This window comes from Mercurialis annua, linkage group LG3 (genome assembly GCF_937616625.2).
Source record: "Mercurialis annua linkage group LG3, ddMerAnnu1.2, whole genome shotgun sequence".
NCBI classification, from domain to species: domain Eukaryota; kingdom Viridiplantae; phylum Streptophyta; class Magnoliopsida; order Malpighiales; family Euphorbiaceae; genus Mercurialis; species Mercurialis annua.
This window is the reverse complement of record NC_065572.1, coordinates 52,987,658-53,007,359: the sequence shown is the minus strand read 5'-3', so window position 1 is coordinate 53,007,359 and position 19,702 is coordinate 52,987,658. Positions and strand designations below refer to the sequence as shown.

At 36.5% G+C, this 19,702-nt stretch overlaps 1 protein-coding gene across 4 annotated transcripts; it reads left to right on the top strand.

Moving 5' to 3' along the window:
* Window positions 1–3,124: 3,124 nt before the first annotated feature.
* Window positions 3,125–14,279, top strand: LOC126673175 (katanin p80 WD40 repeat-containing subunit B1 homolog KTN80.3-like). Of its 4 annotated transcripts, none has more exons than XM_050367177.2 (19): window positions 3,129–3,294; window positions 3,384–3,487; window positions 3,656–3,786; window positions 3,887–4,004; window positions 4,124–4,350; window positions 4,825–4,927; window positions 5,863–5,933; window positions 6,035–6,109; window positions 6,202–6,345; window positions 6,463–6,688; window positions 6,812–7,339; window positions 9,037–9,093; window positions 9,174–9,271; window positions 11,829–11,954; window positions 12,415–12,489; window positions 12,645–12,757; window positions 13,581–13,697; window positions 13,783–13,851; window positions 13,926–14,279. In XM_050367177.2, the coding sequence occupies exons 2-19, from the start codon at window positions 3,460–3,462 to the stop codon at window positions 13,984–13,986; spliced, it is 2,367 nt and encodes a 788-aa protein (XP_050223134.1). In that variant the 5' UTR covers window positions 3,129–3,294; window positions 3,384–3,459; the 3' UTR covers window positions 13,987–14,279. The 4 variants fall into 4 exon arrangements, 3 of the variants coding, with proteins under 3 accessions (XP_050223134.1, XP_050223135.1, XP_050223133.1); XM_050367178.1 differs by having other exon boundaries at window positions 3,130–3,294; window positions 6,463–6,637; window positions 13,923–14,279; XM_050367176.1 differs by having other exon boundaries at window positions 3,132–3,294; window positions 13,923–14,279.
* The last annotated feature ends 5,423 nt before the right edge of the window (window positions 14,280–19,702 follow it).

Here is a 19,702-nt window from a genome sequence, read left to right as displayed (position 1 = left end):
AAAGCCTAAAACCGGATGTATAAATGTGATTGATTGATTTTATGAGGTGAGTCTTGAAAAACCTATACAACCGTTACTACTTTTTCATATTAGTCCTACGATGTCTAGGTGATGGGCTGGAATTGCATTAATGGGCCAATTTTAGGTGATTAGTCCTTTAACCGGTTATTATTTGATTTAGAATGCTTTTGGAAAGCGATAAACATTGTTGGCATATGCTCAGGGGCAGTTGGATATACATACAGGGTTAGAGATACGTTTTAAACCTCGTGGATTTTGACCATTGGTTTGGTCAGAATGAGCTCTCGGTCAGATCCCGAGAGTTGTGCGTCTCGTCGATTTGGTTCTACCGGTTCGATCCGGAGTTGATTCCGAGTTCTGGTTAGCCCGGAATCGGCTTTGGAAGTTAATGGTTTGCTGGGCCTCGGGCTCGTGGGCCCGGTTTATACACTATGTTACATATTTGGACTTCTGAGTCCGTTTTACATCGGGCCTGGCCCGTTACATTATAGAATATTAAACTACATTGGATTAGCTACGTCTGGGTTCAAACTGGGCTTGATTTGGAGTCCGGATGAGCCCGGAAACATGTTTTGAAGTTTGAATCACGTTTAGAAGGATCTGGGAGCGAATCTGGGGATCTGGCGTAAGGAGGAGCACGACGCCAACTTGAAGAGCCGGCACCAGGAGGTTATGGTGGCGGCGGCGCCGGTTGCAGCGGCAGCGGCGCCGATTCGTCAACAACAGTTTTGAGATTTTGTTTCGCTTCGTTCTCACTCGTTTCAAGACCTTTCTCATGCAAAAATAGTCAAAACCGCATAAAATCGAACAAGGAATCCAAATACAGCAATTTCAGAGTGTTTAAAGCTCATCTAGGTAAAAAATAATTTCGGGACAACAACTATTTTGAGGGTTTTTTATAATAGAAATAGCTAAAATATACCTAGAATTATGCATTCTAAGGTATCTAATTGATTGTTTTCTGGTTTTGAACATTAAAAACAGCTAATGTTGTGATTAACATGCTTTTCATCGAATTTTATGGCTATTTAACAATTTAGTGATTAAGCTATTTATGGCAATTCTAGGGCTAAAATTAACACATAAGTTAGCAATACACCCTAAAATACACAATTACACAATTATGATATTCATGGCATGGCAAATCAAATGAATAATTATAGAGGGTCCTCAGAATTACCGGTCTGAGTCCTTGGCTCGTTTGCTAGCGAAGTGGATGCGGAATCCAGCTTCGAATCCGTGTGTATGTTGCGTTCTTGGAGAATTAACATGTGTTTAGTGTTTTCAGGACTGAATTTTAGTGTGTGTGTGTGGTGGCCGAATTTTCTGTCTATTTTTTTAGGGTTTGTGTGCCACCTTTGGCTAGGCTGATTAAGGGTTCTATTCATAGTGGTTAGAGGTGACCTGGAGTTAGCTAGAGGTTAAGTTGATTTTAAATTCTCTTAGTTAGAGTTTTAGATATACAACAATAGTCAAAGAGTGTGAAGTGATAGATTATTAGGATTAGGAATAGGTTTAAATTATTTACCTTATGTTTTTATTTTTTAAATCCGTATTAATTAATTAATTAAGTGATAATTATATCTAAAAGTGTTATTTGGTGCCCGAAAGTATTAAAAAGGACTCTTGGGACCCTATAGGTTTGGGTATGGTTCATAAAACATGCAAATTCGCTCATAAACTTCTAAAATATGGCAATTAGTCCAATCTCCAGACTTAGATTATAATATTTTTGGAATTTTATGGCCTATTTACGCCTAATTACGTTTTAATCTTCCAAGTTTGCAACTGTGCACAAATTACGCCTGCTTAGATTCCAGCAAGCAAATCGAAAGCTCGTCAACAGGACGAATTCCCCTGGAAATCATCATTTGACGCTTCAGTTCCTTATCACTTTTTACCTGTCCGAAAAATAGGTGTCTACAGTCTTACTTAAGAGACTTATTCTTAAACAGGACTCATATGCTAAAATAGAAATCACTTTTCTATTTGGACTTATATACTGAATATGAACCCTTTTCCTATTTGGATTATATAAGGTATTCCTCCATGCTCATTATAAAAAGACTTGGGCCATGTTTGGTTCATGGAATGGAATAGTATGGAATAGAATAGCTATTCCATAAGAAATGGAATAGCCATTCTTTAGTTTTTGAGAGGAGTGTTTATTCCACAAAATTATGGAATATCAATTCTATGGAATACCTATTCCATGAACCAAAGCAAAGAATTGTTATTCTATACGGAATAACTATTCCATTCTGCACCTATTCCATGAACCAAACATGGCCTTGAGGTATTGTCTATGTACATATTGATTACAATTTACAAATAATAATCTCTTAAACTCATTACTGACTTGAGCATCAGAATGCTTATCGGACAACCACCGTCCTTTCAGTAGTCTAACCATTGTTTTGCAGGTTTACACTCGTTGAGAAGACAGACTCCATCATTTACCTAGGATAACACTTTTCCGGTTTGTCATGACTAGTCAGATCGAGTCATATGCCAGTCAGTGTGTTGTAATATATGTTTACATCATTTCCGATTCTTTATCATATTTCTAGTATTTATTTTCAGTTATGGGATGTTTATTTAATAATGAGATAATATATATGTTATTGCTTGTATAACATGATTATATTTACCCAAGATATACTTTTAAATCGATAAAATTAATTGATACTCTCCCTCCAGTCCATAATATTTGTCGCATTTGAGAAATTTTTTGGTCCATAATATTTGTCATGTTATAATATCAATAGAGCATTAATTACTATTTTTCCATGTTTGCCCCCATTAATTTACTGAAATAATACAATAAACAAATGAAAATGGTAATCATAAAGTTTCAATGTAGGGTTAACTTAGTAAAAGTGTTTACAAATTAAAACATATTAATTGTTTTCTTAATTCTTATGCCAAAATCAAATGCGACAAATATTATGAACCGGAGGGAGTAACAAATTTTTAGAGTTAATAGTAAATTTACCACTATCTCTTGCTTATGTGTTGGGTAGATTTTATTTTTGTTCATGTGATTTTGGGGGGAAAATTAAAGAAAGCGTTTGCAAAGAGTTTGGAGAAAGCGACACTCATTACTCTTAATTTTTTATTTTCTGTTGTTTTTAAGTGTATTTTCATACACTTCTACTTTTCTACTCTACACACTTTTTTCTGTACAAACAACAAAAACAAGCAGCTTCAATCCCAAAATTTTCAATTTTACTTACTGCTGCTCTTCCTATCAAAATGTTCCCTCTCACTTAGGTTTTTTTTTTCTTTCACTCTTTTACTTCTTGTACTGTTCTTCTTTTGGTAAATCTGTAAGTGGTTAATTTTTTCTTTTTGTTTTGCAGTGATTCACATGAATTATAATGGTTTGAATGTCTGAAATATGAAGGGTTGTGGTTATTAGGGTTTGTTTGTTCTGCCATGACTACCAAACGCGCCTACAAGCTACGTATCCTTCCGCATTTTATTTGTTAATTTTGCTTGATCTGCGAGTTCTGCTTGTTTCGTTTTATTCAGATCTCGCTCAGTTTTTTTTTTTTTTTTGGTTTATTTGAGCTGCTAAACTGTCACTGTTTGTCCGACTTAACTGCAATTTGATTTTTTCCCCAATTTAAAGAGGAATTTGTGGCACATTCTTCTAGTGTTAATTGTCTTAAAATTGGAAGAAAATCATCGAGAGTTCTCGTTACCGGAGGAGAAGATCACAAAGTTAATCTCTGGGCTATTGGTAAGCCCAATGCCATTCTGGTCAGTTCCTCCCTCATTCATCCTTGTTGTAATTTAGTATTTAATTATTGTTCTCTGTGTATTTATGTTTGTGATTGTACATTTTCGTATATTTGTGCAGAGTTTATCGGGACATACGAGTGGGATTGATTCAGTAAGCTTTGATTCTTCCGAAGTACTAGTAGCTGCTGGAGCTGCAAGTGGAACAATTAAGCTTTGGGATTTAGAGGAGGCAAAGAGTATGCTTTTATCAATGCCATTAAATTTATCATTTATTTCTTACAATGCAAACTACGCCATATAAAGAAGGATCTGAATTTCAGATTAATTCACATGTTTACATTTGTTTTATTTGCAGTTGTTCGCACGTTGACTGGTCATAGATCCAACTGCATATCAGTCGACTTTCATCCTTTTGGGGAGTTCTTTGCATCTGGTTCTCTTGACACTAATCTTAAGATATGGGATATCAGGAAAAAGGGCTGTATTCATACATACAAGGGCCACACCCGAGGGGTCAATGCAATCAGATTTACCCCAGATGGGCGCTGGGTTGTATCTGGCGGAGAAGACAACACTGTCAAGGTACTACTCTTCTCTCATTCTATGTCAAATACACAAAAGCCGCTTTCACACACTCATATATCTTCCTTTTCCTTTTTCTTTCTCTGATAAGACATGCAAAAGTAGCTATTTGAGTTCCTTTGAGCCTTGGTAATGACGTCCTTTTACAGACATTACTGTAAAGTATTTTACCATCTTTCTATTGTCTGTATGTGTCCATCTAGGGTCTATTATGTATTTTAACTTATGGGGTACTGTAAATTTGCACATTTCTGTAAGACTGACATCACACCAAATACTTTCATACTTTATAGGATGAAATGCCGATCTTTCCATGTAAAGTAAATTAAGAACATGAGAAGACTTATTGTTTCTATGTGCACCATTTTAAATTTTTGATGCATAAAGACGAATGCTTGTACACATGGCACATAAACTTCTGATATTCTTGCTACTTTAAATGACATGTTCTGTGATTTTCTCTGTTATATATAGTTGTGGGACTTGACTGCTGGAAAGCTATTGCATGATTTCAAGAGTCATGAAGGTCAAGTTCAATGCATAGATTTTCATCCACATGAATTTCTTCTAGCGACAGGTGAGTTTTGCTTTATTATTATGAATCCTTTTCTGTGTTGTATGTGGTTTACTTCTCAGTCTGCATTGTACGTTGTGCTGTATATCTCACTACATTCTTTTTGTAAATTGAATTCTTTGCAATTTATATGAGTGTTATTCATGATTACAGGAGAATGACGCACCCACCTTTTTTTTCACTTCTTTCACTTGGTCATTTAAACTTGCAGTGCCTTTAACTTTGGATAAGCCGCATAAACTTCTTATAATGAAAAAATCATAGGCAAAGAAGCATAACGCGCTTGTCTTTGTGAAAATGACAAAAAGCGCCTCAAGACATCTAAGAAGCTAGGCGGCGGTTTTTAATAAAAGACGAGGCATTGGATTTTTGAAGAGGTTATGTAGCGTATTTGTTAGTAAATTAAGTTATTTGAGGATGTCTAAAAGTTTTAAATAAGTCTGGTAGACTGTTTCCATAAATAAAAGTCTATTTGGTAGGATTTTAAGCTTTACTATAAGAAGTGCAAAATTCTTTTAAGAATTTAGGCAATATTAAAAATCCAAAAAATCTTTTAGGGATTTCTTATTTCTATTTAAGTCGAAAACTAACAAATTTTTTTACAGCAACAACGTGCACATTTAAAATCAGATAAACAATAATAATAATCTTGGAGTTATTATTAGTAATTATTAGTGTTATTTAAGAAATTGGTGCCTCACTTTACTCGCGTTAGCGCCTTGCGTCTAAGGCAATACAGAGATGTATCGTGTTAGTAACACCTAGCAATTTTAACCACCTTAAATATTGTTATGTTTTACTGGGACAGATATGCCAACTTATGGATGAGAGAACTAATTTATATAAACTGCATACATGCTCAGATTGTCAAGCTTTTTGAATAAAAACCAGGAGGTTTCAAATCTAATCTCATTTTGTTTATCTTTGGCTCTTATAAGGTTCTGCCGATAGGACTGTCAAATTTTGGGACCTTGAAACCTTTGAATTAACCGGTTCAGTGGGGCCTGAGGTGATTGTTCTTTTTTCAACTGTATTATCAAATTGGATTCTTTAATTAGTCAACTATTATATTCCTATGGAAATTGTTTTATGACTCTCTTTCTATGTTAGACCACAGGAGTGCGTTGTTTGACGTTTAATCCAGATGGGAGGACTCTACTCTGTGGATTGCATGAAAATCTGAAAGTAAGCTTTTCCTCTAGCTTTTGGCCTGGCACCAGTTATGTTAATGAAACAGACCAGGTTTATTAGTCTAATATATTTGTGCTACTTTATAGGTTTTCTCTTGGGAACCAATACGATGCCATGATACTGTTGATGTTGGATGGTCCAAATTGTCAGATCTCAATGTTCACGAGGGAAAGCTTCTAGGCTGCTCATATAACCAAAGCTGTGTTGGAGTCTGGGTTGTAGACATCTCAGTAAGAGTTAATTTGCTATTCTAGAGTGTATGGTTGTTGCTTGTTTTCTGGTGCTAGTTTGTCAGATCTGAATTTTAATTAATTTTGTTATTTCTGTTTGTATCTTATTATATGCAGCGGATTGAACCAAACTGTCCTGGGAATGTTAGTCGGTTCAATGGTTATTCAGAATCAAAACCAGGCCTTAATGCAAATCAGGCAATCCTGATTGATTCTACTGCCAAGACTAATATAGGAAGGTTATCTGCTTCACAAAATTCAGAAACTTTGCCAAAGGAAACAAAATCTCTTGGCAGGTTGTCAGTTTCTCAAAATTCCGATAAGGAATCAAAGTTTTTTGCATGTATGCTGCTTTTAAATCTTTTATTATTGTTTAGTTCTATTTTTCAGGTTTTCTACACATAAAAATTTGGTTTAATTAAAATCAGATTATTTTCTCATTTCGGCGTGTCAATTCTGGTTGTAGCTACAGGAAATGTACCTGGTACTCCGCAAAGAGTCAGTTTGAATACTGGTATTAGGACAAATTTGTCAGGTCCAATTACAGTTAATGCAGCAGCCCCAAAGAGGAATTCTACAAAGACCCAACCAGCAACTAATGTTCCAGTGCTCAACAAGGTAGATGTCACACCTGTAATTGTCCCTAGAAATACTACACGGCCAGAACTAGTGGCTGAATCGAGAAAAGAATTTGGTATTGCTGGAAGAACCATGCCATTTTCGTTGCAGTCAAAGGCTAGTGATTACCGAAAAATTTCAAATAGCAGGGATGACATGGACCAGCCGACTATTTCTGCTCCTTCTGATATTACAAGTGTTAAGTCTACAGCATTGAGCCGAATTGCTGATAGGACTATAATTTCTACTGCCAAAGGTTCAATTCATGGAACATCAACTGCAGACAGGAATGTTAAAGAGGATAGACCTCTTGGATTAGGAAAACAAGATTCAAATCCACTTGCAGAGCCACCTATTAGCTACCAGGAAGATAATTGTAAGTTCACTAACATCAAGAGCACATTCTTTGATTTTTTATTGGTTATCCCCATGGAGGCTACTATGCATATTAGTAGATATAGAGCCTCACCAATGGACTATGTTTCACAAGCTATTGCTATTTAACATTTTACGGGATAATGCAAGTTGAAATAGCATATGCTATCTAATCTAGTTTATTTACAAACATGGTTTTGTTATGTTTGTCAAATTATTTTACAGTACGATTAATGGAGTGACATATAATATCAAAAGTGAAGATTATTTAGTAACTATTTGCATCGGCATAACAACATTTCATATCATTATTCTTTATGCTTCCCAAGCAGTTGAAATTTAGTGCAAGTAGAGGTGGAAAGAGTTGTACATAGTCGATTAACTCAGTTTAACCCATGGATTGAGTTCGAATTGAGAAAATGATAAGCTTATATTTGCAACTGAAGTGTGACATCACAATCAAGGTTTTATTGTCGAACATGAGACACATTTATGCTGATGAATTTAGGGTTTTCTTTCAAAATATATGGCAATTTATAGTTTGACAACTTTAAATCGTATATTGTAACTAAATGTTGCATTAAATGCTGTCTCGATGAATTGGCACAGAGGCACTTTCATCATAGGTATGGAAATGGACTGATGGTATTGTCAAAGTGTAAATGAGTTAATTACGAAGTTTAAAATTTTAGGAGGTTTCCAGACTAAGAATTTTTTCAGATTTAGAAGTGATTGTTTCCATGATTATATATTCAAGCATTCTAGGATGTTCTAGCATATTACTAACTTGGCTCAAGTCCTTGTATATAAAATAAATAGTAGCATTTCTCATTGTAAGATACAACTCAAAAATACAAATTCTTCTTCTCTGTATTCTACACTTCTTCTTCTATTTTGTTATGCAGGTATATTCTTAAATTTATGGAAAAGGATTCATTTAATTGTTTGTTAGCAGCTTAAAATTGATAAGTTTGTTGCTGACTTTTTCTTGGACTTTGGGTATTATGTTTTTGGTGTATATGAGGTATATGTCTGGATGAATTGTTTGGAAAAAGAAATAGTGAGAACACATTGTCTATTGTTTTGGCAGTAACCCCATCTTTTAGCTATGTTTTTAACCATAATGGTACATGTATGATTTCTGAAAACTTTTGAAAGTTTTCATAGTAAAATATTTATATCAAATATTAAGCTTTACAAGTTTAGTGGTTTGTGTTTGCATGCCCAGCTGCCATTAACCAATAACTAACCGCAATTGACAATCTAACTATGCCCTAAGATTTGTTGCCTGAATTTCATATTCTACTCTGATCCGATATGTTCAGTAATTTCGGAGGTTAGTCAACTGGAAGATGAATATTCGGTTAATAAAAGCAAAGTTGAGTCTAGAGATTAGAATAGAAAGGTTATTTCTGATATAGACCAACCATGGGAGCATATTAGCTAAATTTAAGGACAAGAGTGAGTGACCTGATGTTATACAGGTGTAAACCTTTGGAGCTTATTAAAGAGGAAAATTCAAATGCTAATATACTTAATTCTTTAATGAGGTTCTGTATGTGTAATTTTCAAGCTGTACAGTTGATTGATGGATCTCAAATTGTCTCTAAGTGTGTTCCTCTACTGCCCAAATTTTAGTTTATGTGTTTATTTCTTCTAGATCCTGGCCAGTATGCTCAAATTTTTAAATTATTTCAGATGAGACATTTGGGCATAAAAACAGAGATGTGAACGCTATTGAAAATCAGAAAGCAGGTACAAGTGATCCACTGACCTTGACCGCTATTTGTGAACAACTGAAACTGTGGAGTTACATTACATGTTAATGTGTGTAGGAAGGATGCATTCACTTGTTGTAAATTGGGACAAAATGGGAAGACCTCTTTATTATGAAGATCCTATTTCAGAGCGTTCTCGTGAGACAACATCTGCGGTAAATATGCTTTCTTTTAGTATGGTGAACTTTTTTTTTAATCTCTTAAGTTTATATCATCTTTTGTTTTGTTTTGTTTTCTTGACCTTTGACAACTTGGTGACTGTTACTATATATTGGTGATCATATAATCTAAGTATGGGTTGTGATATTAAATGGAGCATGTATCATGTTCAAGAAATTAATAAGATTAAATAATTTTCATTTGTATGAATTTTATCATTGGTGTCTATTTTCTTCACTGTGGCAATAACTTACCGTCTCCATTATACGAGTTATGACCTAAATTTGGGAATTCAAATTTTCTTTATGTCGTTAGGACCAATATCAAACATAATACGTGACATAAGATAGCTATGTTGTCACTGGATTCAATTCATTACTTTAGGTTTATACTCTTTCTACATGAGAAATTCTTAGGTAGACCGAGTCTACCACGTCATCTGTTAGACTAAGCCACTCATAATGCAACACCTCACTAAAATGATGGCAATATCGTAATAATTGTGCAATAAATACATTCAAATCTTAATGGTGATACTACGATATTGCCATCATTTTAATGAGGTGTTGTATTATAAATGGTTTAGTCTACGAATGACGTGGTAGACTCGGTCTACCTAAGAATTTCTCCTTTCTACATAGTACAGAAACTTATCGAGTCTTATGTTTCCGTTTTCGAAATGCTTCAGAAACTCCAAGACTTTGTATCTATAATTTCTTTTTGAAAAATCATTTTCCGTTTCACGTGTTAGTATTTTTCTAATTTATTATATTAAAACAAGGTTTATTGCGGCACGATGAAAAACCATACTATTCATATACTTATATTTTTGGTCCTTCCGTTACTGGGTTATTTAAACCCACCTTCCATGATCTTTCAGCTCAAGTCTCTAAGTTTCAATATCCATCCCCGCCCCGAGTTTTGGTTGAGATATCAGCCAAACTCCTTCCCTTCCATTTTTTTCTCAACACCGTTAAAAATCGCTGACTTAACTATTGATTTTGTTTTATTGAAAATACACACACAATAGCGCCACATCTGCTGCCATGTCATAAAAAACACTAATTTCTAACCCTAATTTGTGTTTTCTTCTCCTCACTCCACTCCCCTACGCCCTCTGCTCCTACAGCCGTCATCCTGCTGCCACCGCCTCCTTGCCACTGCCGTCCCTTCACCAGCAAGATCACCCCAGCTGTAACCGCCTACTACCACTCCGGCATCGCCTCGCCTTGCCACCATCACCAGCAAGTTCACCCTCTCGCGTTCACCAGCATGTGACTGTTTCTTTTTCTTTTTCTTTTGAAACCTTTGGTGAATTTTTAATCAAGAAACCCACAAATCTTCCATCAAAACAAAAATATTCTGCAACTTTAGTAAAAGGACAAGTAAAAGAAGCAGAAGGGTAGAGTGGGAACTTCAGTAGAATGAAAGTGTAATAATTGCAGGGGAAACGAGAAGAGAAAGAGAGAACATTTGGCTTTTGAATGAGTAATTAGATTTGGGGTTATCTTTTTCTTTTTATTGCTCTGCGTGGCGCTTATGTGTCTTATGATTAAATATTTGAATTTAGTGGCTGCCACGTCAATTGATTCTAACGGTGTTAAGAAAAAAATAGGCGACAAGGAGATTTTCTGATATCTCAACTAAAATTCAGGGGGTTTATGGATAGAAATTGAAACTTGAGGACTTTGGTGATAAAGAGCTGAAAGATCAGGACGGTGGATGTTAATAAATAAGCCTTCATAACTTGGGCTTATGCATTAAAAAGTTCAGTGTTCGTTTCCCTTCCCGATGTTCAGTGACCATAGGTTTTAAAGATGCAAGGCGTGTGCTAAGGGGTATTCGAGCCTCAGCGCAATGCGCCTTACAGTGACATTTTTGCTTTTACTGATTATATTTTATACTGGTAAATTTTTGTGCAACCCTAAGGCCTTTCTATTCCTGATTTTATCACTGAATATTGGCAGAATTCTGTATTTTGAAACTTTAAGTTCATTAGCAAAAATAGGGAAAAAGGACAATAATATAGTGATTTTCTAGCCTTAATGAAGTAATTTTGGAATGAAAATTAATGGTGACAGTGATGGGGCGCGCAAAGATACTGAGAAGGTATCTATATTTTCAATCAAGCCTAATACACTGTACATATGGTCTATCTTTATATGAACATAGGGTTTTTTGGTTAACAACATGAATTTCGGAATTTTAGTAATTTGTTATTTTTATGGGGAATTGCTGGTCTGGACATTAATATATACTGAAAATTTGTGAGAACCTTGCTGTTTATGCAATATACGAGAACTGAGGAGCACATATGTAATTGCTTGTACTTCGTTTGATGTTCTAACATGCCGCACTTTAGTAGAATATTAGGGAATCGTTTATGCTATAGTGAACAAAATGAATGTATTGCTAAAGATGTTTTTATAAGGGTTCTTATATTTGAGAGCCTACTATGATATTTCCAATTTATTTATTTTGCTTCTCTTCGAATCTTTGTAAATACACTAATGAGTGCACTTTTTGCGTGTGAACATTCTGAATCTTGAACAGAGAGGATGCTCCTCATCTACTGAAAAACAAATGGTTTCTTCCAGTGACGAGGATGCTATTGCAGATGTAATGGAACAACATGACCAATTTGTCAGCTCCATGCAATCCCGCCTTGGAAAGTTACAGGTGATCCTTGGTGATTTAGATTTTATGCAATTACAGGTGTACTTGTGTATGTTTTAGAGAATTACATTTACATATAGTAGATTGTATGTGCTGCAATTTCGTTTTTCATTTTTGGTTGTGGTGTGGATGTTGAGAAAGTTGTACATTTCAGCCTCTACATTAGCATAAACTCATTCTAAGTATGATATAACCCCTAAGCTTACAAATAGCTATAGGAAATAGTCAAATTTCAGTCCTTATGAATATTTCTATATAAATTTGTTTTTCATACTAAGTGATAGATGTAAATTTGGGATGATACAAAATGTTTGTTCAACAAGTTCTCTGTATTTAACATCCTTGTCTTTCTTAATTTACAAATTTCTATGGGCTAATTTATATCTTGGATTGGTGGAAAATATTCAAATTGCATGTTCGTACTACCAATGAAAGATTGCTGAATCTTGTGTGGTTGCTGTAGGCAGTGTACAGATTTTGGGAGAGAAATAATGTCAAGGGGGCCATTAATGCAATGGAAAGGATGGCTGATTATGATGTAAGCAACCTCTATTCTTCCGGACACCAAATTAACTGTTCCTTTTAAATAAAAAGAGGGTCATTCTTATATCTTCAAGTTATTTTGGCTTTTAATTGGTATTAAATCTTAAAAATATTAATTTTCATTTCTTCTCTTTATGTTGTGAATCACAGGTCCTTGCTGATGTATTTAGTGTTGTAAATGAGAAAATGGATATTGTTACATTGGATGTGTGTGCTTGTCTTCTGCCACTTCTCTCTGGCCTCCTTCAAAGTGACATGGATCGGTAAGAAACTAATGGTATTCTTTTCTTTAGCGTTAAATTCCTGCTTGTGCTTTTGGATTACAGATTTATGTGTTTTCCCATTGTAGAACTTTATTACCCCTTTATGGCAAAAAATATAGCACTCTTAGGGAAAAAAGTTCCACGTTTGGTGATTGATTTTCTGTAACTGAATGTATAGCTGTTGCATTGAGTTTTGCTGGTAAGCGAATTGTAAGGGAAAAAATCCTAATCAGTAATTTTTTCATACCAATTTGTGTCTCCGACTAATCCGACCACGGTGGATGCACGGGCCCTCCCGTGAGTGTCTCCGCCACCGATTTCAAATGCATTTTCTGTTCTTCTTAACAAGAATATCACTCTTTTGACCAGTGGTTTAAAAGCCGAAAAGGTGTTGTCATTGGTTCATAGTTCAACCGGTTTACAAACCAGTATGGCCACCGGCCACTGGTTCACAGTTCAAACGGTTTAATCACCGGTTGGACCTCTTAGATAAAGATAATATATTTATAATTAGGGGATAGCTTTATTATGAATTTTGCTACTCAACAACAGCTGATCGACATTCTATTTTACTGTCAATGGCAACAAACTATTGTCAATACGAGGTTTTTTCTACAAAAAGAAAATAAATAAATAAAAGATCGATATTTTTTCCATGTAAAGGCTGAAAAGTATCTTGTAAAATAGACTAAGTTGCCCTCTTGGACTGAGCCTAGTCTATCAATTGGTTTTCATTTTGCTTTATTGTTATCTTTTCTTTCCCATCCATTTTCATATTTTCCTGTCATTTTTTACGGAATGGATAAGTGTTTGATATATGTAGGCATTTAAGCATCTGTTTGGAGATGCTACTTAAGCTGGTGAGAATATTTGGTTTAACGATCTATTCAACTGTTTCTGCATCAACACCTGTTGGTGTAGACATCGAAGCAGAGCAAAGGTATGTTGTAATGTTATATCACAAGTAGTGATTGTAATAACTAGTAATGATGAGCTTAGCCAGTGCTAATGCTTTGGTTTCATAGGCTGGAACGTTGTAATCTTTGCTTTGTAGAACTTGAAAAAGTGAAGCGTTGGCTGCCTAGAGTCATGAGGTGAGTACTAAAATCTAATTTCACTAGTCAATTAATTGCGGATATTTATTTCATTTCTTTTATGCACATAGAAGAGGAGGCTCTGTTGCTAAGATCATTCAGGAATTAAATTTAGCTCTTCAAGAGGTTTCGTAACAAGCTGTGATTTGCCGAGTCTTGCTTTGACTCTGTGATTTTAGAAATGAACCAGCTCTTCTTGCACAGTTGATTCTACCATGTTAACTGCAACCTCAACACAACCTATTACTGCTTGCTGCAAAGTGTTGGCGGGCACCAAAATGCAGCTGAGAGACAAGACGAACCATTTCAGCCACCATTATAATTTTGAATGTGTCGGATGTATCAATTTATTATATATATGAACAACTCTAATTGGACCACTTTGTACTTGAGCTGACCTAGTATATACACAAATCTTTCAACATCAATTGCTGCCTTATTGTTTCGTTTCAATTCAGTTTTAGAAATCATTTGTTTTTTAATCACTTCATTTGGATTAATATGAACTTTTCCACTTTACATAGTTTTAAAATGATAAAGCTATAATTTTACTTTAAAACAAGTGAAATGTAATTATTCTTCATTTTACATAATTTTGTCTTCATGTCATTTGTAGTAAACAAATTCACTTCGCCTGTTATGTAAGGTTTTTTTTCTTCTGAGAAACTGTTATGCAAGTTTATTTGGCAGCAATTTAGATATTTATTCTCTAGACATACGAAATGCGATTTGAATATTGAAAAGTCCATTGATGATAATTTAGGAAAAATACTCCGATTTGTAAAGTTTACCTCACTGTTACAAAGTTAAAGAAAATACTCACGCTTTTTAAAGTTTTTGTGTTTTTACTTGAACTGTCAATTTATTGAAAATAATACCTATAGTTTTTCTTTTTACTCTTTTGATTTTAGCTCTTTTATCAATTTACGCCGAGGACGGTTATCTCTCAAATTTCTTCTCTTGAATCTCTCACATCTTCCACTTACATGGAAATCCAATCGAAACCAGAATCACCATTATCTTATCCCCCTAACCATACTTCTTCTTCTTTCGTATCAAATCCCTACCGCCTAGCTTGCTGATCCAATCTAAAATGTCCTTGTTCTTGCCTTTTCTGCTTCTAATGGTGCTCTAACAGTTGAGAGCTTAGCTGCGTAAACAAGGGGAATTTTCTATTTTTTTTTTTCATAATTTTTCGATGATCGTCCAATTCTTTGAAGCGGTGTTAATCGTAGGCCGCAATATGTTTAATTTTAATTTTTTTTGATAAATGATTAATTTTAATTTTAATTTTATTGATTGTCTTTGATCAGCGAATTAGCTTTACCAACTTCAGAAACTTTCTAATTAATTTTTGTTGTTTTGAGTATAATAGTGGGGAGAATATGGTTCCTTAGTGATGGATACCGAATCCTACAATAGTTACAATAGAGCCGAGTCACAGGAGATCCATTTTCGGGTGATACCGGACTTCCAATAAAGACCTAAATATATGAAGAAGGCGCCGAATCCCTTGAGATTCGCCAATATACCGACGAAGACCGGATCCCATAGGATCCGCGCAAAGCGCGTTAATCCGGGATTCGGGTAGATCGCCATATCTAGAAGTATCTTCCTATTTGGACACAATCTCCAAACATGAAAAGATAACCTCTATTTTAGAAAGACGCGACTATTTAGGAAGACGTTCCTAAATAGGACTCATGTCTGAATAAGGTAGATCACGACAAATCAGGGTGAATCTCTACAAAGTAGCCCGATCCCTACAAAGTAGGATTCACTTACCTACTATGACTCTACAAGGTATATTCATCTACTATAAAAGGAGCATGAGTTATGCCTAGAATCACAACTACATTTATATACTCAAAACGCTGCTCAAAGCTCTAAACTGACTTTAGCATCGGAGAGTTAATCGGACCACCACCGTCCGGTTAGCTTCTACCCTGTTTTGCAGGTCTCATTCACCAATTCAGAAGGCAGACTCCATCAATTGGCGCCGTCTGTGGGAAAAGCTTAACTCAAACTTCAATTTGAAGGAGATTTTCTGAACTCAAAAACAAATTTCATTGAAGAAAATGACTTTTGAAAGAGTGAACCTGAAAGACAAACAACCAATGGATCCAAAAGGTACGCCGGAAATAATCAACGTGACGGAAGACGGGATCCACAACTCCGGGGGAAAAGTGACACCGGAGGGCCTTCTTTTTCAACACCTCAATATCAAACTAATCCGATGAGAGGAAGCAACCCAATTGCTTTCAACCTAAGCACTGAAGAGCAACCAACGCCAGGCATGGCAGCACAAGATTCATACAACGAGATGCTGAAAAAAGTACTAGAATCTGTCTAGACAAATCTGGATAGATTGGCTAGTGAAGAAAAAAGAACGAATGATAGGCACGAAGAAACTATGAAAATCTTAAGGGAGAATTTCAGCCCAAGAAGAAGAGAAAGAACAGAAAACACAAATCCAAGCCGCCGAGAGACAAGGGGAGAAAATAACAGAAGCAGGGAACCTAGAAACAGAGGAAATGAGGAAAGAGACGAAACGAGAAACCGACGGGAGAATGGAAACAGAAGTGACGAAGAAAGCCCAAGCAATCAAAATAATGGAAAAGACAAATCCAACGAGCAATCCCCTGAAACGCCAGAAATGAGCAAAACCAAAATGATGCCCGAAGCGGGTTAAACTCAAAAAGAGAAGAACGAAGGGAGAAGGAGAAAGAAGATGCCCCACCAAAAAGCAAGCGACAAGACAAAGATGCGGGGAGAAAAAACCCAAAGAAAAAACACCAAGAAGAGGAGGGCGAATCCTCGGAATTGCCCTAGAAGAGCAAAGCCACATACGTAGTGGAGGAAGATTTGCAAGAGAAGATCGCCAAAGCACTCAAAAAAGTTGAAGTCGGAGGAACTGGACATAGACGATCTCAGGCTGAAAGGCTCGCCCCTTTCACCCGAGATCATAGAGGAAACCATCCCATATAGCATGAAATTACCAGTCCTGCCAACCTTCAACGGAGAAGGAGATCCCCGAGATCACACATCCAGATTCACGGCCACCATGGGGCTACTCAGCGTATCAGACGCTATTCTATGCAGGGTCTTTCCAACCACGCGCACGGGCACCGCCCAGAGGTGGTACAACAAGTTGAAACCAGGATCAATCAAGAGCTTCGCTTCGCTCTCAACGGAATTTCTCAACAGATACCTCACAAACATACCAGCAAAAACTACCACTAGCATCCTGAGATCCTGCATCCAAGAAGAAGGAGAAACCTTACGAAGCTACATCGAACGGTTCAATAAGCAAGCTATGAAGATTGACAACCTAAACGTCGATATGGCGACCGAAGCATTGCGAGAAGGAACACGATTCGGAAAACTGGTAGACAAGCTACTGGTTAATAAACCCACAACTTTCTCTAACTTGATGGGCATAGCCCAGAAATACTTCGAGCTAGACGAAGGGCGAAGGGCGATTCGTGGAAAAGAAGTAAAAGGAAAAGAATCGAAAGAGAAATCCAAAGAGAAATCGAAGTCGAAGTCCGACAATAGGAGAGGAAGGCCATAAGAGAATAGACGATTCGCCCCCCAGACAAGATACGAACCAAGATATGACCTCAGAGATGACGGGAACAACTTCACACCACTAAACACCAGCCGAACTAACGTCCTCATGTGGATCAAAGAAAACGTCAAGAATGTGGTATGGCCACCGAAGATGAAAGCCGAGATAAGGGACACGAGAAAATACTGCAAATTTCACGAAGACTATGGACATGAAACAGATAGCTGTAGAGATTTGAAGGTCGAGATTGAGAGAATGATCGACACAGGTGAATTAAGGAAATTTGTGGCCCGAAAAGAGAAGAGCAATGACAAAGGAGAAAAGAGAAGCAGGGATGACAAAACAAAAGAAAAAGAAGATGAACGCCCATCCAAAATACTGGGAACCATACATATGATCAATGGAGGTGGACACAGCAGCTCCACAATTAGGAGAAAGCAAAGGAGAGAAGTGATGAACATCAGAGAAACTCACATGCCACCCGTAATCTTTGATGTCGAAGATTATGAACATGTCAAAGCACCTCACAATGATGCGTTGGTAGTAACTACTATCATTGAGAATTGGAACATGGAGCGAATCTTAATCGATGAAGGAAGCGCATTGAACCTTATGAAAAACGCGACGTACAAAATTCTTAGAGGAACCGCATCGAGGTTGCGCCGGGTCCCGATTCCATTGTCAGGACTCGGTGGCCCCTCCATCAATCCGCTAGGAGCAGTTACCTTGGAAGTGATAATCGGCCCAGAGAGAGGAATTAACAAGAAAGTCATGTCACTATTTAACATAGTAGACATGGAATTAACATACAACGCCATCCTCGGAAGACCCTTCCTTCATGACTCAGCTGCGGTAACTAGCATAAGAGCATTTGCAATGAAAATACCAACCGAGAAAGGAGTAGTGACGCTGAGAGGAGATCAGAATATCGCTAAGAAATGCTACGACGAGTCCGTAGTAGATCTTCAAGAGAACAAGACTGAGAAGAAGGAAGAATAGGAAAGAAAAACGACCCATCACCAGTAACGATTTTATATCTTACCCGATGGCGTCAAAAATATCTTTAATGTTTTGTATGCAGTCTTTTTATCAATAAAGGTTCAATTTCCCTACTATATGATTAGCCAGACGAATCACTAAAGAAACAAAAATCAAGAACTACCATGAATGATTAAATCAAAGATGAGCAATAATGAAACTATGAGTTTAGATTAACTCAGAAAAAGGCAAATTGCCAAAAAAGAGTTTAGATTAACTCAAAATAAGAGCAAAATTACGAGTGTTAACTCAAATAAAAAAGTTTAGATTAACTCTGTCAAAACAAAAAAACGTTAAAACGGGGTTTGAAGTAACTCCCGAGGCGAAACGAATATCTAAATCAAGCATCTACTCGGAAACATTAAAAAGCAAACACTTATATTGGGGCAAAAAGAAGATATAATCATAAATCGCGAATTACAAATAGAAATCAAGATATAATAAGAAAAAACAAAATACAAAAGAAACAAAATCTATTTAGCACGATGCTTGGACATCCTACCAAGAAGATCGCGAGCGATGGCTTGAGGATCCAACCTGTTGACTCCAGAAAGATCATTTTTGGGTTCTGCTCCAGAAGCTTCCTCCCAATTGCAAGGCGATACTCGCTAATCAAAGCTGAATAAAAAGCCTTCGTATCAAGTAGACGGATATGAAGCCCTTCTACCTCTGATCTTAGCTTATTTCTCTCCTCGCCAGCAAGAGTATTGATTCGAATGAGCTCTTCGATCTCCTGAGTCAAGTCATTAGTTCTCTTTTCGATCACTTTGACTTCGCGGTCATTAATTGCATCCTGCGCCTCGATAAAAGCGAATCATGCTCCTCTAAGGATGCCTTCAATTTCGCCCTCTCAGACTCAGACGTCGCCAGAAGAGAAGATAGATGCTCGACCTCCTCCTCAGCACACTGACGGCGGTCATTCAACACCAAAACAGACTGAAGAGCCTACGACACAAGAAAATAAACCAAATATAAATAAGGAAATAACGAATTCAACAAGCAGTATACTCAAATAAAAATCAACTTACAGAGAAGCAATGAAAACAAGCAAGATCGGAGAGTTCCTGCCCTGGCCTAGAACAGAACCAAGTAATGTCGTCAGGAATCGCCAAAGTCCTGATGTACTCCGCCAACACCCTATGATTCAGTAAGCTTGCCGGATCGTGACCTTCAACCCATTGCACTAGATTGGGAGCAGACGAACCTCCAGAAAGATTCTCCCTTGAAGGAGAGTCATTACTC